Below are 26,089 nucleotides of genomic sequence, written 5' to 3'. Positions count from 1 at the left end.
GGATTTAGGTCTGGGGACAAAAATATCCGTAGAAGACGACTGACTAGAACCATTCCTGTGTTTATCTCGCCTTAGTTTTTCATCGTTACCCTTTGAGATGGTCCAGTGACAACCTAATTTCAAACTTAACGGTATTTCAAAGAGTTCAGACACTTGCCCAACTTTTCCAGGGCCTGTGGGATCGTACCAGACCTTCCACCATACCCAACTGTGATTATGAGGAGCTTTTACATGCACTCGTACCAAAAGGGAGTGTTTGTTCCCCAAAACAAACACGCACACCATTGAAATAGAAACAAACTGAAAGAACTGTAAAAGCAGCAGCTGCTTAGAGAATATCATATAGAGCTGACTGACAGCACAGCAACAATGTGGAAACAGAAGCACCTCTCACATAGTGAGAAAACAATGACCCGAGTTTCGTCCAGGAAAACTGTCATGAGACATTTTATCTTAAAAACCATCCATCTTTATTTCATCCACATTCAGTAAACTTTCCCTCGTTGCACCTTCTACTCATCGTCACAAGACTTTCTCTTTCTTTTTTTTCCCAACCGTTCTTTGTTCTACTGTTATTTCACTCCCACCACCAGATTCCTTCCCTGTCACAACCAACACACACTCCCCACTCTCCATCTGGACCCGCGGAGCCGGTTCACTCCAGAATTTATTATAAAACATCGGACATGCGGCCGTCCCACTAAGTCCAACTTTCAGTCCGCTGGTGTCTCTTCTTTTCAGTGTGGTCAGTCTCATTCATCTCCTTCAGCGCGCTGCCTTGCTTTACTGTCTGCACACACACACACACACACACACACACACACACACACACACACACAGAGCACGTGTGTGTGTCTGAATGTGTTGACTCGATTCGTTCCTCCTCTTTGATCGCAGAAGGTAAGATCAATGTTTCAAGCAGAAAGGAGGAAAAAAGTGGGAGAAAATGGAGAACTTGAAGGAATGTGTGGAATGCGCATATTTCCCCCTTTTCCTTCTCGTTGGCCTGCAGTTTTGCCTCTTGTGCTCCTTCCCTCAAACCAGATAGCCGCTCCGCCACAATTACAAGTCAAGCAGCAGTAGGAAAAGCATCACTGCTTTCATTTGACTCCTCACTCTCCCCATAAATCAAGCTTTGACTTCTTTGTGCGAGTGCATCGCGCTCCTTCCTTGGTGCAAGTTCGTCCCGGCACTAAATCACAGCAGCTTGAACAATAACCACTCTGTCCGTCCGTTTCTGCGAGTGCGAGATGCAATCTATCATCTACTGTACTGCGAACGAGGCGCGCTGGCCTGACGTCAGAGGCAGCACGGGTGTGAATGTGCGCGAGAGATTCGGAGGGAGGAGGAAGGCCTGTGTTCGGAGCCGAATTGAACGATTTTTACCAGCTGATTATAAGTGGAAACAAATTTTTTTTACACCAGCTAGTGTGTGTGTGTGTCTGTGTGTGAACTTGCAGATGGATTTGTATGCAAAGGGTCAAGACAAATGGGCTTCAGTGTGCCAAAGGGTGCAGACTCACTTGACTCTTACATAAATGTGCTTATACCTTGCACTTTGTCATAAAAAAAAAAAAACATTGTCGTATATAGTTCTAACATGAAAAAAAAAAAAAGACAAAAACTGGTATGACTACCTCGGTCAAACCAGAAGAGTTTCTGAGCACAATATTACTCTGTTTCTATATTTCTGAAACGGTTTGTGTTTTTGTGGAAATTGAAAGAAATTGGTTGTGGCTTGATGTAAAAAAGCCCTGCGTTTGTGTTATAAAGCAGTACGATTCTGCTGCATTGTGTTGACTCTTGTGAATAATTTAGCCGAGTAGAGTGCTGGTGGGAAACAGAAGAGAGTTCATGTGTGTCTGTCTGCAGATGGAGGAAACTTTAACGTCCGTCACAACACACGAGTCTTATTGACGTAGTTTGCTGCATGTCTGCAGGCTCAGTGGTTCATGGATTAGAAAGTACACATTTATTGGCTCAGGAGGTTCAGTTTTTGTCTGCAGGAAAATCAAAGCAGCGGTGTGTCGCTGCGTGTTGTGTGTGAGTGTAACTCGAACAGACAGTTGAGCACAGCGCCTGTTACACCTGGGCAGCCCTTACCTCCAGGTGAGAGATCGGATGAGATGGACGGAGATGAGACAGAAAAAAGGAGATTCTCCTTCACCCTTCTGCCTCGTCCTGTCATCTGTCTTTTCCTTTAAATAACTTACTTTCATACGTAAGTATTTCATTCTGAAATTGAATAGCAATAATGTAACCCAACAAATGTATAACATCTTAGAGAGGCCATCCCGGTTTGAATTATTAGAAGCAAAACTGGTTATTTGCTTGTTTCGTTGGAGCACTTTAAAGCGAAAACAGCTGCCAGAATGATTCACAACACTTCGTATCAGCTTTTTTTTTTTTTTGCTCCCTGAGTGACGGCTTATAATCACTTCAAATCACTTAATGTTATTACGCCAGGATCCCATTTGTGCCTCTTGCAGTTCTTATTTCATTACTTTGTCCCCAGCTCTCAGGTCGTCTCCACGGAGCTCAGATCTAAAGGAAATTTATGTTGCCAAAAGCTTCCCGTGTTAAGTTTCTTTTCACCGTGCAGAAAAGAAGAAGAAGAAGAAAAAAAAATGGTCCCAGCAAGAGTTTGGGTGCCAGCTGGCTCTTAGAAACGCTTTGGCCAGCAATCTGTACACCGCCATAGTCGCAGAAGAAAGGGAGGGAGATATAGGTGGGGTGATTATTTACCAGCAGTGATTTGGCTGCTGGTAAATAATGGATCAGGAACACGACTCGAAATGTAAAGGTGTATAAAACGTATGAAAAGGACGAGAGAGTAAATCAGGAGACAGAAGGATGGATGAAGACAGAAAGTGAGCTCCAGGAGGAGGGAGGGCAAGAAAAAAACAGTTGATGAGAACAAACCGAGCTGAGGAAGCAGATGAAACGTCGAGATCGGCCCGATTGATGGAAGCCGATGTGACATGAGGGAAGAAAGTGGATGAAAAGACTTGAAGGTGTGGGAAAGCGAGGATGCCCAATAGGAAATAAATCACAATAAGGACCGAGATGTTATATTTAGAGTAAAAAATCGCTTTTTGTGAAACATAGTGACTTTTACATGAGTGTTTTAGTGGAAAACATTGATTGATGGGATGTGTGGGGGGGAAAAAAGCTGAGCATGCACTTAACAGAAGCTCTGACATTTTACACATTTTTTTCACGTAGCTGTAGATGTACTAATGTTACATGTTAAGTGTAAATTCATATTTTGGTGAATCATTTCGCAGCATTTCTCTTTTCTCGGCTAGAATTAAATTACACTGAGAATGATGAATGTTGTCTATTAATTTAAACCTGGTTATTGCTTTACATTGGTTACTATCAGGTGGTGTGCTTTTCTTCTGTGTTGATTTGAGATGCCAGGAAAACCACCAGAATGCGACACGGATAAAGTAAAGCATGATGACGCATTTTAATTTCTGAGCTCGCAGGTTGATTGCGATTCTAAATAAGTGTTTCCCCCCCCCCCCCCTTTTCAGTTCAGTTTAATTATTTTTTGTGTGTTTGGGGTTGGTTTATACCCTGACTTTTGTTCTGCAGACACTTCTAACTAGAGATAAACATGTATGTGTGTCTATGTACAGCTGAAGCCAGATATTTACATACGTTGTATAAAAAGACACAGAATTGCACTATTCTTCACTTTCTAACATAAAATCAGACAAACTTGTTTATATTTTAAGACGGTTAGGATTACTGACAATAGCTTTTGAGCATGGTCATCATGGCTTCAACTGTATATTCTCTATTGTGTTGTTATTGTTTCTTTGTAGTTATGATGCGAGACATCATTTGGTTTCTAAACATTACATTCATTTGCACAAACATGCAGATATTTTTGCAGCAACAGAATGTCAGGAGAAGCTGTTATTGCAGTACAAAATTGGTGGTCTGAAACTTTCATCTAATCTTGGCTTCTGCACAGCAAGCAGTAAGGAAGCTGATGTTCAGTGGAGGCAAGAGAGAAAAAAAACAAACAAACATCTGAGCGTGATTTTGTTTGTCAGGGTGAATATTACACTGAGCGGCCCTGAAGGAAGCAGCAAGCCGGCTCAGCAGAAATGTTTAAAAGTGGTGTTTTCGAGCACAGAAACAATCCTATCTCCATCTCTTCGTGCTCCTTCTGCTCCGCTCGAGGACCTATGACTCATTCCTCTCCTGTTAAGAGCCTCTGCGTGAGCCTGTTCACTCTCTTTGCAGTTTTAGGCCCAAGAAACAACGAGAAAGCGGTGCATTTACTGCTGCTGTCCCTGTGCTTTGAGATTTAGAAGTATGCTCCGTGTGTTTTTCCACCTATGAATGCTCATCAGTAACAGATGGTCCTTAAACCTGTGTGTTTGCTCAGCCAGGATGAAGAGGTAGGTGAGAGAGAGAGAGAAGGGCTAAAATAAATACAGGGAGCGAGGGCAGGGGAGAAAAAGGCAGATGGACGGAGAGGAGGGAGGAGGTATGGATTAGAAACGTGACGAAGGATACGTGTGGTGAAAATTTCACTGAGAGAGGGAAGGGAAGGAGCGGAGGCTTATAAAACTTTAACTCAAACGGGGAGTCGACCCTCTCCGCGTTCATTTATCTGCGAAAAGAAACGGGAGACGAGACCCATGTGAAACCGAAAGGAAAGAGAGGCTCTGTTTGTTTCACACGATTCTGTGGCTTTGTGATTTGTTTTCCTTTCGCTCCATCCACTTTCTCCTTCCACCGTAGTGCGTCTCTGTCTGCGGTAGCCATGTCTTCCCTTATAAGGAGCAAGTCTGGGAGAAGTTTTCAGGGAGTGAACAGAATTACAGTGCAGCCACTCCCACTTTCCCTGCACCGCTGCTCTCCCTGCTTCTGAAATCTTTGGTGTTACGCAAACAGAACAGACTTGGGGAAAAATATTTAAGAAATGAAAGAGGTGCAATAACCTGGTCAAAGCCCGGCCCTAAATCTATTTGGAAATCTTTGGCAACGCTCATAAATTGTTCTGTGCGGATTCTCTCTATCCATTCTGACCAAAAAATACTAAAAAGGAAAACTCCATCTTTGTCTCCTTAGGTTGCGGTAGACTATTATCATGCCGAATCTTGATTTGGCAATTTTTACACTCTTCTCTTGTGAGGACCCAAAATATTTTGTTTCTCTATGTGAGCCACTCCAAAACTTCAATTTTCCTCTGCTGAGGTCATCCTTTGTTGAACTGAATGCTGAAAAAAATGAAATCCCTCTTCAGCTTCAGCTTTCGAGCCAACGCATAAAATCGTACAAAAACAGCTGCCGTGACAAATAACCCAGGTCTGTTCTTTGTGGCTGAAAAGTTTAACTTTGGTTTCACCCAACCGTCGCATGTTTTAGCACAATGTTCTTGCACACATCTGCAGCTTTAGGTCCAAACTAAAGAGTTATTTTGAACTGATCATAAGCCCATCCATCTACAAGTAAATCCAGATCCACGTCAAGACCAGCAGCCCCACAGCATGATGCTGCCACCACCACCTTTTCACAAGTTTCATCAGAATATAACTTGTTCTCCCTCAATGTTAAGGGAGATTTTAGCTAAGCGTAGGTGTTTTCTTTAGCAGAGCAGGCTTTACCCACTAGTACGCACATTTGAAATTATCGTTACAATTAGAAGAGTTTTTCTATGTCTATTTTCCATCTTTTGCAACTTTCCATCCTCCTTCCATACTTGTGTATGGAAGGAGGAACTTTCTCTTGTTCCTCTAGAAATGGGCACTCATCTGTTTCAAAAATCTATTTCCTCCTCCTCATTATGCTCTTCATCCTCCACCTTTATCCTCAGAGAAAGAGAAAGTGTGTTAATCTTCCTCTTGTCTAATGCCTGAGTGGGCGATGCTTTCAAACTCCTCACGGCCATTACTTTCACACACACACACACACACACACACACACACAGCATGACCACTGCTTCCAACATCACATGCGTGTCTCCGCATGTGGGCTTCAGCGTGTGCTTGGCGTGTGTGTTTGTGTCCGTCTAAATGTGTGTGCATGTGTTTTCCTGTCACAGCGTGTCTTGTTTGCGAAAATGGGAGGGGGAAGCATGACTCACCCTGCGAGAGCGGAATAAGCGAGGGATGAGGCGGAGGAGTAATAAAGCAGGGATGCTTAATTTTGGACGACAGATGAGCAGTGCCCAGAGGGAAGGATGGAGAAATTGTCACTATATTCACAAGCTGATTTTCTCTTGTCCTGTCCTCTCTCATCTCCTTCTGATTCTAAATCAAGTTCCAGTGATTGCGCATTTTGATTTGCAAATGTTCTATTACATATAATGATTGCGCGAAAGGACATATTACTCCTGATTTGTAGAATGTATAGAGGTAAAACACAAAAAGCAGCATTGCTTAAACTTTATTATTTGGTGTGCATCATATTTTTTCTTAGAATTTACAAAGTAAAAATTATGCTTTTTTTCCCCGCAGATAATGCATTTGCATAAGTTGACTTTTTGTCTTCAGGAGTAAAATCTTTTGTGCCACTAGCTCAAACTTGAAATTGTCTACCCCTTTATCCTGAAAGAGTAGTTTGAATTTGGTCAAAACGGGGTATGTGGAGCTCTCATGAGCTGTCATTAGCTTACCTGTAGTAGGTATCCACCAGGGCATACTGGGCACTTGCCCGCTGGGCCGACGGTTGGAAATGTATATTACTTTCCTGCTGTTTCTAATGTAAGTTGCCCTATTATATAACATTTTTCTTACTGACAGTAAGATGTCTGTTAATGACTGAGAGGATTGTTTCAGCTTCTTCCATACAGTAAAAGGTTTCCTTCAAAGATGGAAACAAAATCATTTTTCTTGTTTGCTTCTCACTTCTGTAAATGTGAATGTCGTGTTGGAGATGTTTTTCTCTGAGGAGTCGTCTGTTGCATTCATATTTGTGTAGGTGTTGTTTAACAATAGTGTGGTTCACCACCTCTCCACTCCTTAGTCTTTCTGCCTCGTGCAGAAGTTCAATGCCGTCAGGGAAAAAGGAAAAGAAAGTTTTCTTCCATAGTTTCCATTCTCCTAAAAATCTCTCTTTAAAGCTGCACAAGAACGCTAAATGAATAAAATCCGGCCTAAAACATTAATAGAGATCTTTGGCTTGTTTTATTGATTCTAACAATGTACCTAGGCTATCTCATTTATGTAGAATACAATTGAAAAAGGTATTCATTTTCTGCAAATTGTTTCCAAAAAATTATGTTTTTCAAGTATTTATTTCAGATTTTTTTTAGCATGGGTTAAAGATGATAAAAGTACAGATACAGTATTTTTAATTGTTTTTAGAAACTCGGTTTGAGGTTTTCATTTGCTGCAAGCCGTCATTATTAACACCAATTAAGTAAAGCCTAGAAATTTGTCACTCAATTTACTGTGTTGATTTACAAATCTCACTTTTTAAAATTAAACTACTGAAATAAATTATTTTTTTGATGATATTCTAGTTTACGCTCCTCCTGTGTAGTCCTTCCAGAGGATCTACTATGCGATCTGCTCTTATTGGGAAACCCCGGGAAACGATCTCCACCATAACGTCTCTGGCTGGCGAGCGCCTGGTGGTCGACCCGGCTCACCCTGAGAAAGCAGCAGGAAGTCCCCTCCATGTGGGCGCACCACCTGTGAGGAGTGGGGGGCTGAGGGCGGGAGGCTGGGTCATGCTGATTCCTAACATCAGATTCTTCCAATAATTACAGATTCAATGACTTGTAACAACTTTCGAAACCTTCTGGAAAAAGCGACTTGAGGGTCACAGGAAATATATTCTGAGCTGATTTCAAGGGGTGAATTTCAATCATGTGGGTAGTTGGATCCACATGATTTTTCTTTCTTTATACACACACAAGTGAAAGGACGAGTTGATGGGAGCTCAACTTTTTTATTTTTGCTGTCTCTTTCCTGCGGCCTGTATAGATTGTTCATAGGAATGTAGAGAGCTTGAAGCTTTTTGCCTGCTTGGATGTTGACGCCAAGGGCAGGTAAGGTCACCGATGAATTCATGTTCAAAATGCATCATAAAGGCTCGTTATAGCTTCTGCTGACTGTGTTTTTACATCATTAAAATATGAAGAGCCTACTGCTCAGGCGATCCACAGTCGTTTCAGTCTGCTGTACTCGTCTGTGTTTACAGAAAAGCATCGTCTCTCATCTGTGAATTAGCATCACAGACGCATGCCCCGCGTTTGTAGCCGACGTCCTGCAGGATGTTTCTAATGCAAACATATGAGGACTGTCGGAGAAGATGTAATCGGCATCAGTGTTTAATTGGATTGATTGTTATCTTGTCTCATCTGATCAAGTCAAAGCCTGACGCAGAATCTTAACTGCGGACAAAACGGCAATGAAGCAGTTAAAGCGGAAAAGGCGTGCAGGTTTTCTCATAAGTGTGGGTTTCGGATCACCTGTATCGGTTTATTTGAGGGAACGTGACTCGTTTGTGTTGTTAATGAGTCTTTCCAGCTCTTGTGTGCGATTATGGTTGCATGTCAGTGTTTGGTCGAGCTCTGACAGGGTCAAAGTTGACGACTCAGTGGAAACTGAGGAGACCTTCGTCCTATCACCCTTCTGTTTTTGGTAAATGCATCTAAACTGTTTTCTCTCTCTTTTTTCTCTCATTCTGTTCCTATCTCTGACTCTGGTTTTCTTTTCCTCCTTGCAATATTTCCCTCTCTCTCTCTCTCTCTCTCTCTCTCTCTCTCTCTCTCTCTCTCTCTCTCTCTCTCTCTCTCTCTCTCTTGTGGTCTGGCATTTTTCAGCTTTGCATTCCAGCTGCATGGATATGTTCGCTCCCTCTTGCTCTCTTTCTGAATTCTTCCCATGTTGCCTTTTGAAGTTGTGTGCCAGACATCGTACTGCATCTGCTGGATTCCTTGCTGAAGTCCGCTTGATTTACTTTTTTTTTTATTTAGGAAGACCATTGTGGCATTTTTCTCCACGTTTGTGTTTAAATGTGCTTCTGTAACAAACACATTTAGATTCTTGGTGTGAATATACGTGTTGGTGACCACTGAGTCTTACTCAGCTTTGGTATATTGGTAGAAGGTTCAGGTGACCACAAACTTCTCTTGTTTGCAAATAATGCTGACCACGGTGCTTTTAAGATGCACTGTCTTGTTTTTTTTTTTTTTAGGCGAAAAAGTCTAACTTTGCCTCCTTTGACCTGATCATCCACATGTTTGTTGTGGAGCTTGGCAAACTTTCGCTTGCCGGTGCAGATGACGCATCACATGGAGTCTTGTGAGCAATCAAACACTCATGATCGTGCACTTTTTATTTTTGTTAATCAAAGAACAACCAATGATCACTATTTGCTTAAATTGCTCATCAGTCATCATATTTTAATGTCACTCACCTGTGTTATTTGAGCTCAATTTCAATATGTTGAAGGATATTCGACAGCTGAATTGGGCCAACGTTACGATAACGCGACGCAGGATGTGTTGCCGCCGTGAAGACGCCGGGATTAGATCAGAAACAAAAGCGAAGAGAAAAGGAGGCTTTTTATTCTCTCGCCTGCCTCTCGGTCTTCAGGGAAGTCCCAGAAATGTCAGCTATCAACCTATTTGAGTTTGTGCGAGGCAGCTCTACTGTATGAGTCAGCAGCCCTAACCCACATTCACACAGAGGGGATGCAACAGCCAGGGAATGATTAAGATGATAACACTGCTAATTGTCTTTTATTCGTGTCAGTAGGAATGTGGAAATAAACCCAACTGGGTGGGGAGAGAGCAGCGATGATTCTGTCCTGGCTGTCAGGGAACACAAACTGGACACATTTGGAGCAATAAAGGCCTTGAAATGATTCTGTTTATGCAAGCTTTTAGTGTTTGTGTGATCCCTATCTGGTCCTTTTGACTTTACCTTTTCTCTCTCGTCGTATCTAGTGGTTGTTTCGTCTCTTTCTTCGCTTCGATGCCGATCGGCCGTTGCTGCAGGAACGTGACGCCGTCTTTTACCATCGTTCTTTCCCCAGCTTCTTGTTTTATTAGTGTTGCTTTTCTCCCTCCTCTCTGCTGCCTGCGTCGTCTTTAGCTCTGGGAACACACCGCGGCTCCTAAGGTGATGACCTGGCAGCCGTTCAGGTCGCATGTGGCACATTTAAGTAGACATCACGGTGACATCACTTCCAGCTTTAACTGACAGTGACTCAGAGCCGGTTGTGTCAAATCTTCTTTAGCCGTTCTAACTGTGTATATGCACCTGTCAGCGCGCTTTAGTAACACATCTGCAAAGATGACACACATGTGCTGCCTCTGTCGGTCTCTGTCGGTATCCGTGATGTCGCTTCAGATGATCCAAGATCGTAAGAGGGTTTAAAAGCGCAAATCAGTCAGGCTGTAGCTTGATGTTGTTGTTCCACGCCTCTAAATGTGATGCGTTGTGGTTTCCAGGTTCATCCTGCAGTGATTCACGCTGATGAGGACTGGGGGATAGTTTTCTTTTTAATATATACAACTTCCAAATCAATAAACCTCACTGCACATATTGGAGTTAAGATAATTAAAGCTATAATTATATAGAATAGTGACATCTGGCTTTGATGTTGCAAATTGCAACCAAATAAATGTCCGCGCCTCTTCGTCTCATTCCAGTAGCTTTGAAGAGATCGTGCTGTCAAATGAGAAGTATGGTGTTAATTTAATAAAGCTGGAGTTGTTCTAGATTCTTCTCATTATTGTCTCTGGGATGTTCTTGTTGTAGCAGCTTGTAGCAGTAAAGAAGCTGCTCCGCTGTACTGAGAACAGCTCTGGTGTGTTTTGGGTATAATTAAATGTAGAAAGATAATTTAGAAGTGAAGTTGAAGTGAATTTTACACTGTAAAATGAACAACGGCTGCACACTATATTGCAAATGTACCTGGACTTAACTTTTTACTCATGCATAATTATTTTAAGCCAAAAATGCACAACAACCGGATTTAAACTACTTGCATTTTATCTTTTAAATTAAGGCTGAAGTACCATGACTGCATCATGAGTAGTGTGCAAATAAAACTCTGCATACTGAGTGACATAGAGGCTGTGAAGAATATTTAAATAAAAGAATTTTCCATGTTCATCAGAATAACATTTTGTTGGATTTTTTTTTTTTTTTTGCATATTTCCCCCCTGAATATTTCCCAATGGATCTGTAGTGTGCGTGCCTGTCCGCAGAGACACCAACGAACAAAACGAGCTGAAAAGTAACTCCGGCGGCCGTCGTTTCAGCTCCGGTGGTTCCTATTTATCCTCAGCAGAGTAGACAATAGGATGACTGCAGCCGGGCAAATGTTCTTTTGCTCTGCAGCTTACCTCGGCTCAACCTTGTGATCCCCAGGAGCTTGCAGGTCACCAGGGAAATATAATCCCCACAGCGTGCTGTGGGATGGGGCCAGAACACCTCGGAGAAAGCAGCGCAAACACAGAACATGCTTTGTGTCGAGGTGAAGGATTCATAATTACGGCAGATGCCACACAGCATCTTTCGGTTTGAACTGTAGCGAGCCCGAACCTGCTTTGTTCTGCGAAGGTTTCTTACTCGCACTCTAATAATCGCCTCGTTTAGCATCCCTACATGCTCCCGGTTATTAACTGATTATGTCTCTGTCCTGCCAGCATCTTCAGTGCACCATCCAGGCCTTACAAGACGAGCTCAGGATCCAGCGCGATCTCAATCAGCTCTTCCAATCCGATTACTCGGAGTCCGGGCGACTTGGCGCCCAGCCCATTCCCCCTCAGGAGATGACCGAGGAGAACTTCCTTCGTCTCCACAGCGAGTTTGAGCGGCAGGCCAAGGAGCTCTTCCTCCTGAGGAAGACTGTGGAAGAGATGGAGCTGAGGATAGACACGCAGAAGCACACTTTGACCGCCAGGTAGAGGCGGAGGGACTCGCAGCGGTTGCATAACTTCTTCCGGCTGAAAATGCTTCGGGTTCTGCATGACTTGTGTGCCCTTCTTTGTCTGATAGGGATGAGTCAATAAAGAAGTTGTTGGAGATGTTGCAGAGTAAAGGTCTGTCGTCGCGGGCGACAGAGGAGGACCACGAGCGAACGAGGCGACTCGCTGACGCAGAGATGACCATCCACCAACTGGAGGGGCTGCTGGAGCAAAAAGACAAGGAGATGCTTCAGCTCAGAGAGGTGTGTGTGTGATCTCCATGGTGTGTGTGATCTCCATGGCATGTACCTTTGGTTACAATGTGCAGTATTTATGCAAGATTACAAACAATCATGTAGACACACCTTATCCTGAATGATTATTTTTGTTCTTCCAGCCTTTTCTTATTCATTCTTTCATAAATTCTGTCCAAACTTATTTTGCCCTGTACACTTAGGATTTGTCATACAACAGCTCCCCCTAGTGTTCACAAATGTGAAATGAACAACAAAGAATGCCAGAGATGCGTCATGAAATATTTCACCCATATTAAGCATTCATATAGATATAAATGTAATGCTTTTATTTGCTGCTTTGTGCTTTAAAACCAGTTAAATGTACGTACAGGGCTTTGGAAAACCGTTTAAAGAACTTTAACTTTTTCACATGTGGGCAGATGACGACACAAAGTACAGAAAAAGCGTTTAACTTTCCAGACTTGACACAGAATGATGCTGCCGCCACCACAGTAAATAAACTCGTATGTTATGTTAAAGTCGGTGTTTTCAACAGGACATGATTGTGAGAACATTTCAGAATATGAAATGAAATACAATGATTACTAGGACAGTTTAAAATGAAACCAGTCATTCCCATTCAATCACACATTGATAATTATAGTACAGTGAAAGTTAAACACATTAATTAGGAGTTCGTATCAACAAAAGATAAATACGTCAGCCTGCCCTAACTGTTGTTTCTTCGTGTTTCATGAGCGTTCTGTAAATGCTTCCTGTTTCTTCATCTGCATCTCTCCTGGTGTTTGGAGAACTACAGGAAGCGATCTCACGAGGAACCGCAGTGGCATTATGCTATCTTTCAAAGATACTTCCTGCTGAGAATTTGTCTTGCTAATTTCCTGATGTACCGCTGGCGCTTCCCCCCTACGGGACACTTTTTACTCGACTAATTAATAAAGCAGTCCCTGCAGCATTCTGCTGCCACATCTCCTGCTCTTAAGCACAGTGCCTCCTGGGAGCAGAGCGGCTGTTCACTTAATTAAAGACCTGTTGTATAGAAGACTTGCAAGAATAAAATGTTAAAAGATTTAAAATCGAGCTGCATTTTGGAAATTGGTTTAGCCAAAGCATTGACTACTATGAGTCTTTTGTGGCTTATGTGAAATTAATAAGAGAGGTTTTTTTTTTATCAGAGATGCTGATTGGTGTTTTATGCTGGTTTCTGATCTCAAGGTTTTGTATAGCTTTGAGTCGCCAATTTTAATTTTGATTTATCTTTATGAACTATTATTAAAAACAATCAAAATGTGTAGTGTTTTTTTTTGTCCTTGATGCTAAGGTACAAAAAAGTTATGATTTCCAAATAATTCAAATTTAGACTCATCTGCACAAACAGTCTTAATCCAGAAGTCCTGATCTCTTTTCCAACATCTCTTCTTCCAAGCGTTATCGTTTTCTTCGAGAGCTAAAGTTTCCTCCACACATCCAGTGAAAGTTATACTAGTGAATTTCTGATTCTACAGTTAAATCAACAATAACAAGGGAGATTTGGGAGACCTGTTTACGAGTCCCGCAGTCTGCTTTCAGTTAAAACCTCCTTGAACAGTGAGAACTTGGTGTGTCTGCAATTATTTCAAACGCTTAACTTCTGTCAAGGGGGAATACCGGATTTGAAGTCCTTTTGACGCCTTTTAAAATCCCTTATTAGACTCATAAGCTGCTACAATCTTCTTTCTGTGGTCTCAGACAGCTACCTCGGCTTTACTACCATGTTCACTCTGACTTCAGCAGACGGAAGCTTATCAAACTTTATCATTTATCACAAACAATAATATCACAGGGCTCTTTTGAAGGAAATATCTGACTTGGCGTGCATGTTACCAGCCCCTCCGGCGATGTCACCCGACTGTCTGCTTCACATGTCCAGGTTTTTGTACTTTGCTGTCTTTGTGCGCTTGCTGCTTTTGTCAAAGTGTAAGAGGCCAAAGAAAAGCAGTGATGCATACTGTGTCATCTCCTCCTTTCTGCTTTATTCTTGCCCTGCCCGGCACTTCTCTCTGTCCTTTCCTTTTCTTCTTGTGCCTTCACATCAACCGTTGCCCTCCTTCACATACCTCTCATCCTTACTCCCGTTTCATTTGGTGAGGCAGCTGTGATGGAGGAGGATCTACCAGAAGGCAGCTACATGTTTAGAAACGTGGATGTGGTGTGGATGATATGACTTTGTTACAGGTTTTTCACTTGAGTCTGTAAAAAAACATTGTTTTTGGTTGTGTTTTTTTTTTTTTTTTTAGATTAATTTAGGTTCAGGTTAAGTTTGTGAGTGAACTGAACGAATTAGCGTCACCTCAGGCTGTCAGGTCGGATCATTCTGTGAAACTGTGCCAGAGTTATCAGCCTCCTTCCTTTCTGTTCGAGCTATGTGGGACGGCCGGATCAAACCGAGGAAGATAAAATCCAGCTCTTCTGCTCGGAGGAAGCCTCTCCTCTCTGCCTCCTCGTCCTCTCCGGCTTCTCCCTCCGTCCCTGTCCCGCCTCCTTTCCATGTGTCCCCCCCGTTTCTGCCTTCTCCTGTTTGTCCTCCATCACGCCATCCCTCACTCCCTTCTTCTCCGTCCGTCCCTGTCCCTTCGCCTCCTCCCAGACGCCACTCCGTCCATCCCGTCCCCACGACCTCGTCCTGTCCTCCACACTCTCCTTCTTTCGTCGTCATTTCTTCGGCCCATCCTTCCCACCACTCCCCGTCCTCCCCGCTTCCCGCACCACGGCCCACGCCAGCCATCCAGCCCTGCCGCCATCCCGTTCCGTCAGCCGCCCTCGCCTCCTCTCCCGCCCCGCGATCGTCTCCTTCCTCTGTCTTTCCTTCCTTTCATCCCGCCGTGTCTTCCTGCTTGTCCTCTGCTGACCGTCGTGGCGTTTGTGTCTCTCAGGAGCTTCACAGGAGATACGAAGCAGCGCCAGAATCGACGAAGACCAAGGCCCTGCAGACAGTTATTGAAATGAAGGTAAGCGTCTTGGTGACATTTTAATTTCTGATACTTGTGGTACACTTGTGCAGATTTAATAGAACCTTATTAGAAAATCTTTTATTTATTTTATTGTTTAGCTTCAAATAAAAGCTTGCTCTGCTCTGATTTAGAGTTTAGTCTGGTGGCTCTTGAATGATGAAAACCCAATAAAACAACAGGTGTTGTGAAATAAGTTGATTGTTTGGATTGATCCTTACAAATATCCTCTAATTTAACATTTATTCTGACTATAACAACTGAAGAGCAGCAGTAACACGGTTGCATTGCACGCGATTAAACTTTTCTGGAGCATGTTTTGGTTCAGTTCGAGTTTTCTTCAGTTCACATCTGTCATCAGTTATATTTAATCTCTTTAACCTGAAAGAAATTATGATCCCGGCAGGAATTCCTGATTTGCATCCTCTGGCTTCAGTCACAGTTGGCAGAGTGGTTACAATGGATCAGGAGGATCTCATTGTTGGAGAAGGGTACCAAAAAAATAAATTACGCTTGAAATCAGAAAACTATTTGAACAATAGATCTGTATCCAAAATATTTTAAATAAAAACTAGTCAGAGAAGCTGCGAAGAGGTCGACTGCAGCACTGAAGAAGCTGCAGGAATTTCTGCAAAGTTGAAGAGAGAGTGGTTTTTATTGAGGTGGATGAAATTATGAGCAGTCAGTTTGAGCCAAACAGCTAAAAAGCTAAAGATGAAAATGGATTGCATGTTTCAGCAAGAAAAAAAAAAGAAGTTTTTCAAAAGGTCTAGTCGAAACCATACCTAAGAGAAAATCTGTGGCGGTACAGTTAAAAACGTAAGGAAGCAACAGCAGCAATAGGCATTAATCACGTTTGATCAAACTTTTTAAGTAACCTGTTTATGAACGAATTTGTCAGGATGCAAAGATCAGCTCCATGGAGCGCGGCATGAGGGAGCTGGAGGAGGAGGTGATGATGCTGAAGTCCAACGGCGCTCTGAGCAGCGAGGAGAGGGAGGAGGAGATCAAACAGATGGAGGTCTACAGATCCCACTCCAAGTTTATGAAGAACAAGGTGATCAATGCACTGAGCAACACACACATTACCCACAACACTTAGGCTTCACCCTGGTATGAATCTTCAGGATCTTTACATCTCCTTTCACTTCCTTAAGGCAAAAAAAAAAAAAAAAATTAACATTTTCTCAACAGAATCACAACTATAGTTTTTATTATCTGTTAGGGGATACAGGTTTGCTTTAACTTAACATCACGCATAAAATGTTCTCAGTGAATTTAATGAAAGCATGGTTTTTAATAAAGTGTTATTTGATTTACTGGGTTTTATACATTCAGACTACATATTTCAGTTTCCCCAGTAGTCTCCCTTTACTAAAAAATGTGTTTAATTTCCACTGCGACGTGTTTTTTTTTTTTTTTTTGTTTTTTTCCCCCCCCGCTCCTGCTTATGACATTTACACACTCGCCGGCGGACATGCTGGGCATCGCGATCAGGTCTCTTCCTCACATCTCCGTCTCCCTCTGCTGAGATGTGAGGAAGAAGAACAGGTTTAAGGAAAACTGGAGGCCTCCCCCTGTGTTGACCCCTTCCTCTCCTGCCAGGTTGAACAGCTGAAGGAAGAGCTAACTCACAGCCAATCAGAGAAGGAGGAGCTAAGGCAACGAGCCAATGAGCTTCAGCAGGAGGTGTCTGCAGTAAGAGAAGCACCTCTGTGTCCGCTTTCCTTCTTTCCTCCCTTCCTTCCTTCATCTCTTACAGGCTGAAGCTTAAGTAGCGTCTATCAGTAGAACCCCAGCCTGCTGGGCTTGTAGCGTTTCATTTCAGTTTCTGCACTGTAAGTGGTCTTATAGCTGCTAAAAACGCACTCCTCCAGGTTGCCGCCTCTAACCTGCGCCTCTTTCTTCTTGCATGATCCAGTGGGTCGGTTTGCAGATGAATTGATTTGGTTTTCTAGAACGAAAAGCTTCATGCTTAAAGGTCTGGGTCAGTTCTCCTCAGATGCCTTAAGTGTGAATTGACATGTCGGGTGAGCTGCTGAAAGAAATGGAGATTATGTCTTTTATTTTAAAATAGCTACAAATATGAGGAATTATTATTAGATTACCTTAAAATGAATTATTCATCAGTTCCTTTGAAAGTAAGACTTTAAAATCAGAGTGGGCAGCAGAATCGAACCAGACCTTTTCACATGGACTGCTCACATTTTTTTAGTCTGACTTGTGTTTCTAATTTTTGTTTGCTTTTCAGCAGAGAACTTGGAAAACCAGGACAATAAATGCACTTCTTTTTGTACCAGTAACATATTTAACTTGTATATCATCTCACTAAGTAGATCTTATTTCTTCCAGTGAGATTTTTACACTAGTTTTTGTGTGTGCAATAGTTCAAGTTGTTGCACGTATTCCACTGAAAGAACTCTCCGCTCTACTGGTTTACTTGCACTCATCATCAGTTTTAATGCCATCTTGATTTTGGTCTACTAATAATTCATTTAAGCTGTGTTTTTTTTCAATCGCAATTGAAACGTCGGTGTAATTGAGGCTGCTGGATTTATCATAGCAACACTTTTGAAATTTTATTCACCGTGCATGTCCAGAAACTTGCCTGTTGCAATTACCATTATTATTTATCATGAGAAGAACAGGAGAAAGAAAGAGAGAAAAAAAAACAAAAAAGGCAGAAAAGATCATTTCTGATGAAAGAAAACCAACAATACTCAGAAATGCTCCACCTAATTTTCAATAATAATTCGTCGAAGTTGTTTGCTACATAACAAGCGCATTTAAGATGGCGAATGGTACAAATGCATCATTAAAAAACTGAATCTGTCTGAAATGCTTGCAGTGAGTTTCAACAGGGATATAAATCAAAGAAGAAGGCCATGCTTTCGTCTACAGCACACATTTAGATATGTTGTCCTTCCTGCACGTTTCTCAGATGGAGCAGGCGAAACAGGAGCTGAGTCGCAAAGACAGCGAGCTGCTGGCTCTCAGGACCAAACTGGAGACTCTGAACAACCAGTTTTCTGACAGCAAACAACACGTGGACGTACTCAAGGAGTCGCTCACTGCCAAGGAACAGAGAGCTGCCATACTGCAGACCGAGGTAAACCTGCTCCCCTCCACCCCCCGCTTATCGCCGTTATTTGCTCCAAGCGTTTATTTCCGCTCGCTTGCTCTTCTTCGTGCGCTCAGGTGGACGCCTTGCGTCTTCGCCTGGAAGAGAAGGAGTCTCTGCTCTCGAAAAAGAGCCAGCAGATGTCGGAGCTGACGGAGGAGAAAAGCACCCAGCAGGGGGAGATCACGGACCTCAAAGACATGCTGGATGTCAAGGAGCGCAAAGTGAACGTGTTGCAGAAAAAGGTGGGAAGCTTCATCGTTTGCGTCCCGCTGATATTTAAACTCTGATGTTTTAAGTGCAGTTTCAGTGAGAAGTTTACCAACGCCGTCGAACTAGCTGTTCTTTTTCCATGGTCAAATGATAACGCAAAGTGCATCTTTCTTGCATTTTAAAGACAAGGCTTGGAATTACTATTGATTTTCTCAGAATTATACATTTCAACCAGTACTACGTAGAAGTCCCTCAGCAATTTGCAGCGAAATGACTCAATCTTTGCAGCCCTCAGCGAGCCTTTTCCATAATTCTCGCTGGACATTTGACCGCTTTTCTTCTCAGAATCGAAAGATGTAATTTAAATTCCTTGGTTTCCTTTCTCATTGTTGACTTTGAAACATAACCCCATACATTGCAACCTTGACATCAGTAGAATCAAGGTTGAGGTCATTCCAGAAGCTTAATGTTGGGCTGCTTTCTACAACTGTATAAATGTGTTTTAATGTGTTCCTGGGATTAGACGTCTAAACGGTGGAGAAAATGGAGCAACTTTAACGCTGTTTTTCAAAGTAAAGAACTTGTGAGTTGCTGTTGATCCGCTAAATTTAAACAGTTTCACTCACTGCGTGAGACAGTATCAGAAAGCTAGCCTTTGTGGACAGCTTATAGGTTTTTTTCTAAATTAAAAATATTTGAAAGTTTTTAATTGTGAGGTTTTTTTCATGCGACTAGAAATCTTTTTTTTTTTTTTCTTCCCTGAAAAGAAGTTGCAATGCATACTGTTGGCCACTAGATGGAGGTGTAGGACAGAACATAGTTTGGACGTTTGCCCGTTCAGAACGGAGAGGATCTCTGTGGGAATCTTGATAGTCATTCATAATACACAAATATATAAAATATACAAACATATATTATTTAGGACAGTGGGTGAGACAAGTTTCGGGAAACGAGATCCTGTTTACATTTTTGTGTTTCCTTTAAAAGCCTCTCCATTTCCCACCAACTCTCCTTTTTTTTTCCCACCTGTGCCCCCCGCTTTCTCTTGCAGAAGAATATGTCAAAGTAGAAAATGTGCACAGCTTAATCAATAGGGAAAATCAAGTAGGCAGACATAAAGCAGGGACAGGGAGGGGGAGGAGAGAGACATGGTGTGTTTAAAATCCGATGCATACTAATGACTTCCTCTTGTTTAATAAATGATGACCTCTGCTGTCTTCAAATAGAATACAGTTCGGAGTCGGAGAAAGAGAGAGAAACGGCGCTGCTTTCTGCTCCTTGATTTCCACATTTCCTCCCTCTATTCCTGCGCTCAGTTTTCATATCTCCCACCCCGTTCCTACGTTTTAACTTCTCTGTTCTCGTGAGTAAATTACCACGAACCTGCAGCTGATTAGCAGCGAAGATAACCGTGTGATCTCCCATCTCCTCGGGACTGAAATGGAACGAGCAGAAAGCGCAGACGGCGTGTCTATATGTATATAAGCGCGCCGCTCGTGTGCTGTCGAGATCAAAGAGTCACATGGCCTCTCACTGTCAACAGCGAGGACTCCTCTCTGTCTCTGTGTGTGTGTGTGTGTGTGTGTGTGTGTGTGTGTGTGTGTGTGTGTGTGTGTGTGTGTGTGTGTGTGTGTGTGTGTGTGTGTGTGTGCAGGAGTGTGAGGAGGAGGAAGAAGATGTGTCAGTCAAGCTGTCAGGTTAAGTGTTGATTAATGAGGTGCTGGAAATATTTTATTGTAGTCCACACACACACACACACACACACACACACACACACACATGCTTGCTCTTTTCTCTGGTACTGGAAATGTGCATCTCCCACCTGCAAAGAAGTCAAAGGTTGCACATCGGGGTGACTATTTTTCCCTCCTTTTTTGAGTCAGTTGTTTATGATAAAAGACAATTAGAAATGAAAACAGAATTTTTACACATCTGCCACTTTGATTTGCATGTAATATGACATCACATAAACTACAGAATGTTTTTTTTTTCCCCTTAATGTTGCACCTTTTGCTCATTATCAGTGTTTGTGTTGGTCCCAATAAAGGTTTTGCTTCTAACGGGACAAAATGTTGAAATTTCAAAGGCTATGAATCCTTTTGGCCATTTATTGTATTTTTTCAGCTAGACTGTATCTGGTAGTTTGGTGTTTTAGGGCAAAATCAATCTTTCACCAAATCAAAATTACAATATGCAGGAAAATTGGTTGAGAAGGGAGAGAGTGGAGGGAAAGAGCTTGAGGGTTAAAAGAAGCAAAGCGTTGTATGAAACACTAGTTCTCTGCCTTTTTCATTCACCTGAAGCTTTCAACAAGAATCAGTTCTTTTTTATGTCAGAGATTTTTATGTCAGCAATTCATTTTTTATTGAGGAAATGAATTGCTTTTACGATGAATTTGAGAGGATAGGAGAAAAGAAACAAAAAGAAGTGAAAGTTGCAATAAAAATAAGCTTTACTTCTTTTTTTTTTTTTAGCTTACAGTTCAGCGCATTGCCTTATCTTCTCTTTAGGTGGTGAAACAAAAATAAACTGTAGACGCAGCCCCTTTTTTTGTAGATGGGGATAGTTGTGGGCAGCAAGGATCTCCTGTAGCAGTTTGTGTTGCAGCAAATTTGAATCTTAAGAGAATTTAATTGACTTTATATCAAAAGTCTGGCTGGTAGTTTTAAATATATCTTCAAATCTGTTGATTTTTTTCATTCAGTTCAAATTCAAAAAGCATTCAAGTTAGATATTTAGTACATTTCTAACTGATGGTATACAAATTAGCAATAAGATAGGACAATATGGCAAATTTTCCATAGCTGGAACGGACAATGACTCTTTGTCGAGGTGGTAAAATGCACAAGTGAGCTGAGCAAATATTACAATCTGGTGTAATAAGTAAACTTAGCATAAGGTTTAGTTAGTTGTTCAATTCGGTTCAAATGTTAAAACTATGCTATTTACCTTATTAGCATAGTCCTAGTAGCTAGTGTACAAGTTCCCTAAAACAAACTATGCTAGCTTGGCTAATTTATTTTTTGTGTTACAAAAAAAACAACACAATTCTTATGAATAAAACACAAACTACTGTTTATTATAGCGTAGCTTAATTAGTTTGTGAAATTTAGCCACATTAGCTTATGATGTAATTCTTGCTAATGCTACTTTAGCTCCTGTGATTTACTTTGGAAACTCTCCGAGCTTCAACACATGCCATCAGAATATCAAATTTGTTCATTTTTGAAAGTTATTTACATGAGTGAACAAAAAAAAAAAACATGTTACGTTGTTTGTCTGATGAATGGAGGCATAAAACTTCATTTTTCAATTAGACATGTCAGTTTGTGTAATTTGCTGGTAACATTCTTCACTTTAGGAACCCTTGGAGCCCATACACCTGCCAGAAAATATCATTTTTAGCATTCAGTAATGAAATATGCATCAAAACTAAAGCAGCTGATGATTTATTTTTCTTCCCTCCCCTCTACAGATCGAGAACCTCCAGGATCAGCTGCGGGATAAGGAGAAGCAGCTGAGCGGTCTGAAAGACAGAGTCAAGTCTTTGCAGACGGACACGTCAAACACAGACACCGCACTGGGAACGCTGGAGGAAGCTCTGGCTGAGAAAGTACACACACACACACACACACACACAAGATGCACGTACACGAATACATGAACACCCACCGCTGGTCAGCCTCGGGTCAGCGCCCGAGCAAGGTTACATTAATAAAAGCTTTATGAGCAAAACCACCGACCACCCACATGTTGACCCGGTTACTCGGAATAAATGGAAATACACCGATAATTACACGAGCTGTCATTTTATTAAATTATTCACAGGCTGTTTTTGTAAAACACAAGGAGCCGACAGGCACGGAGCCACATGGCTCAGATTTACTCATTGATCACTGTTTATGTGTGAACATTCAGGTTCAAGACGATACTGCAGCACCGGATTTATGACTCTGCAGGCAGCTTTTTCAGGGGATTTGACTTTAACTCTCAGAAACCAAAATCTGTTATGTTTTAGCTTTCCTTTTAATGCTCTTACAGATTATTAGGCTATAAACTCGATCTTTTTGAGGCTTTCACACACACACACAGGAAGCAGGTTTGGAATTGACCAGTGACTTACACACACGGTGTCGGCGAGGTGTGTGATTGTTGGCAGGAAGTCGGAGCTCACACACTCCCGCTTCTTCCCTTTTTCTTTTCTTTCCATTCCTTCCCTACTTTCTGAAATACCCTGTTTTTCAGCTCAAGCCTTTCGACATTTCTTCCCTTACCTTCGTTTGTGCGCGCACTCTGGGTTCTTGCACCATTTGTTGTTTGTTTGTTTTTTTAAAGGTGCGCGAACTTTTGTGCTTTTTCTTTAAACTGGCCACTGAGTTGTTCTGCAGCTATAGAGGTCAGCTTTTCTGTTTTACTGCTTGTGAATTTTACGTCTTGCGCCAAAGCACATTACGTGTGTAAAATCACTGTTGGCTGTTAGATCCTGTCAAAGCTGCCATGTACATAAAGTTTAATGTGACACTTATTAGTACAGAAACTTGATATTGAGTGACTGTGAATGCGTCCTGGACAGTGTGAGGTGTTTTATTCTCTTTTTCTCGTTCTTCACGGCCCCTTAACATTGTCCGCTTTCCTCCTCCTGTCTTTTGTAACTTAGCTCCGTTTCTGCTTTCCTTCCTCGTCTTTATTCAGGAGCGGATTATCGAGCGGCTGAAGGAGCAGCGAGAAAAGGAGGAGAGAGAAAAGGGAGACGAGATGGAGACCAGCAAGAAGGAGCTGAAGGAGTTGAGAGAAAAAGTCTCTCTGCTCCAGGCTGAGCTGGCTGATCGCGAGGTACGGTCACCGCAAACATGTTGATTATGGTCAGAAAACATCTGAAGATATGCCATTAGTTTTCCCACGAACCTATTTGATATGCCACAGGACAAAGAAGTAAAATCCCATTTAAATGTAGGTAATTCACAGGCCACAGCTAATGGAAACAATAATCTGAGCTGATTTTTTTTCCCCCCAATAACGACTTTGTGAGCTAGGCAAGACTGCAGAACAGAGCCAGAGGAATACAAGAAGAGCGACAAAGCATTTTCTGGCTCCTTTTTCTTCGCTTTCACCCTACAGCTGCTGGGCAGCACAGCAGGAAAGTTATGGCTAACTGAAACCACAATTAATTAGAATGATTAGATTTCCAGGAGTCTTAGTTTTATTAGTGGATAATAAGGCTCAACATACCACAAGTAAGTAGTTAATCTGGAAATGCATGAGGGAATTCATTGATGAGATGGACATTAATGCGCTCCAAAGATAGAAGCGTATATTTGAAACTGTATAACTAACTAAAGCAATGAGAAAAATAAATTAAAGCTCCGCGGAGCCTCAAGCGGCCCTCGCAGCCAAGCGCCGCTCAAGCCTATAGCCACCGCGGATGTTCCAGCACCGCCTCCCGCCGGCCACCGCCGACGCTCGCGCGCCGTCCTCCATGCGATCCGCTTCGATGTCTTCGGCAGCGTTCACTGGCCATGCACCCACAATCTGGAGCAGATTGGGCCATGTGGCAAGGAGATACAGCTGTTTGATTAACCTAGGGGGCGCAGTGGAGTCAAATTGCAATTAAACTGTATTGGGCTCCTCAGAGGTTCACAAGTGTCAGTCATAAAAAGTCTGGTGCAAATAGGATGATGCGTTTGTGAATAAGAGACGATCGTATGCATATGGCGAGGGACAGCCATTTTGCCACTCCCCCACGGGTCAGTAGTCATTGACAGAGTTCATCATCATCTCATGTTATGTCAGTCTGCACAGGGTTGGAATCCATGACACACCAACATGTTTTAGAGTGTAAAAGTACGACATACAGTAGAAAAAAGAGGAGACTTCCTGTCGGAAGTGGGCGGGGCTAAGGTGATGTCATCAATCGACCAGCTAACTGTGATGAGGACTGGTCTATAATGAGACATAGAAAGTCTCATGCAGCTGTGACCTTCTATGTGCATGTTATGTCACTTTGATGATTAATGGTGAATAGTCAAAGTTTGGGACTAAGCCACGCCCACATGCTTTGACACACAAAAATTCCTGTGATAACTTTGGACCTTTAATGTCTCAACTCTCTGCTGACTGAGTTTGAAGTCTGTATATCGAAAGCTGTAGGAGAAGATAGATCAGATGTGACGTCTATGAAAAACAGTAAATGGCGGATTTTGATCCAAAATGGCCGACTTCCTGTTGGGTTTGCACCATGGCTCCAAGAGACTTTTTTGTAGGTCCTGACATCATACACATGTGTACCAAGTTTCATAATTCTAGGTTAAAGCATGGCTTGTGGCTGATTATTTAAATAATTCTAGGGGGCGCTGTAGAGAAATTAGGCCACGCCCATCAACGACTGTTATGGATTCCTGTTCGGGGATGAATAAGGATGCATCCTAGTGAGTTTGGTGCAGCTGGTCTGAATGATGTGGAATCTAGAGCCAAACGTATGGCGGCGGCGTTCCCTCTGCTTCGCCGCGCTGCCACGGCCACGCCCTCTACTGAAAACTCTTGGTGCTTTAAAGCAAGTGAGACCAACATGTTATCTGTCATCCAACACAGAATCATCTTGATTAGGTTGAGAGAGCCATAGATGGAGCTTTACAAGTCCAAAAAAGGCACTTCCTGTTCTGAGGGGGCGGGGCTTAGATGACGTCAGACTATGAATACATAGGATCGTCAGGCATCCCACCAGGATCAGTCATGTCAAGTTTGGTGCAGCTGGGCTCAAAATTGTGGAATCTGCAGCCAAACGTATGGATATGGCGTTACAGGTCACTTCGCCATGCCGCCACGCCCACCTGCTCCATCAAAGCCAAACAGGGTTGGAATCCGTGACACACCAACATGTTTTCTGTCTGTGGACACAGTTTCATGTTGATTAGGTCAAAGGGGTCAGATAGCGACCGTTCACAGTAAAACATGACACTTCCTGGTCTCAAGGGGCGTGGCCTAAGTGATGTCATCATTTGGCCATTGGGTATTGTAGGGGACCCGATGATGATCAATCACTGAAAGTTTTGTGCTGCTGTGAGTTTTTTTGTAAAAGTTATAACCGTTTTATTTTTCATGGCGACTAGGTGAAGTTTGACCCCAGGTAACTCCAATTAGAAAAAAAAAAAACGCAAACCTGTGATAACTTTGGATCGGCCATGCCTTATGAACGATCTGACCGAGTTTGAAGCCGATCGATCGAAGTCCCTAGGACTAGTTCGAAAAAATGCGAACCCTGTAAACGGCCAAAATCGGGTCAAAATCGGAACTTCAATCCAAAATGGCCGACATTCTGTGATACTTGCACTATGACATTAATTGTAAATTCAGAGCGTCTTGGGGAGCTCTACAAGTGTACCAAGTTTCAAGTCTCTACGATAAAGTAAGTGAATAGGAAAGGGTCTTTTGAAATTTGCTAGGTGGCGCCCTTGAGCCGTTTCTTGTGCGATTTTTCCGGGGACCTTAAAATACGTAAATTTTCACCGGGCTCTATGCCCCCGCCAAGTTTGGTGAGTTTTTGAGTATGATAAAGCCCCCAAAAAGCCAATTTATTTTACGGAAGAATAAGAATAATAATTTACAGCACAGTTTCAAT

At 42.4% G+C, this 26,089-nt stretch overlaps 1 protein-coding gene across 6 annotated transcripts in view; it reads left to right on the top strand.

Moving 5' to 3' along the window:
• The window catches only part of LOC106922496 (ELKS/Rab6-interacting/CAST family member 1-like), a 121,313-nt gene that overhangs the window by 16,474 nt on the left and 78,750 nt on the right, over positions 1-26,089 (top strand). For 4 of the 6 annotated variants that reach the window (XR_015762195.1, XM_088003424.1, XM_088003421.1 and 1 more), the window contains exons 5-13: positions 11,636-11,892; positions 11,988-12,159; positions 15,066-15,140; positions 16,042-16,197; positions 16,746-16,838; positions 18,082-18,249; positions 18,339-18,506; positions 21,950-22,087; positions 23,167-23,307. Coding sequence is in view for 4 of the 6 variants with exons in the window: in XM_088003424.1 (XP_087859550.1) it covers positions 11,636-11,892; positions 11,988-12,159; positions 15,066-15,140; positions 16,042-16,197; positions 16,746-16,838; positions 18,082-18,249; positions 18,339-18,506; positions 21,950-22,087; positions 23,167-23,307 (1,368 nt within the window). In the remaining 2 variants the exon portion in view is untranslated. The remainder of the gene's footprint in view (positions 1-11,635; positions 11,893-11,987; positions 12,160-15,065; positions 15,141-16,041; positions 16,198-16,745; positions 16,839-18,081; positions 18,250-18,338; positions 18,507-21,949; positions 22,088-23,166; positions 23,308-26,089) is intronic. The other 2 variants (XR_015762196.1, XM_088003423.1) reach the window with 1 other exon arrangement.

This window comes from Poecilia mexicana, unplaced genomic scaffold (assembly GCF_051168715.1).
Source record: "Poecilia mexicana isolate PSO_F unplaced genomic scaffold, ASM5116871v1 scaffold_23, whole genome shotgun sequence".
NCBI lineage: Eukaryota > Metazoa > Chordata > Actinopteri > Cyprinodontiformes > Poeciliidae > Poecilia > Poecilia mexicana.
The sequence above is the reverse complement of the archived record's forward strand: the minus strand, read 5'-3'. Positions and strand labels throughout refer to the sequence as shown.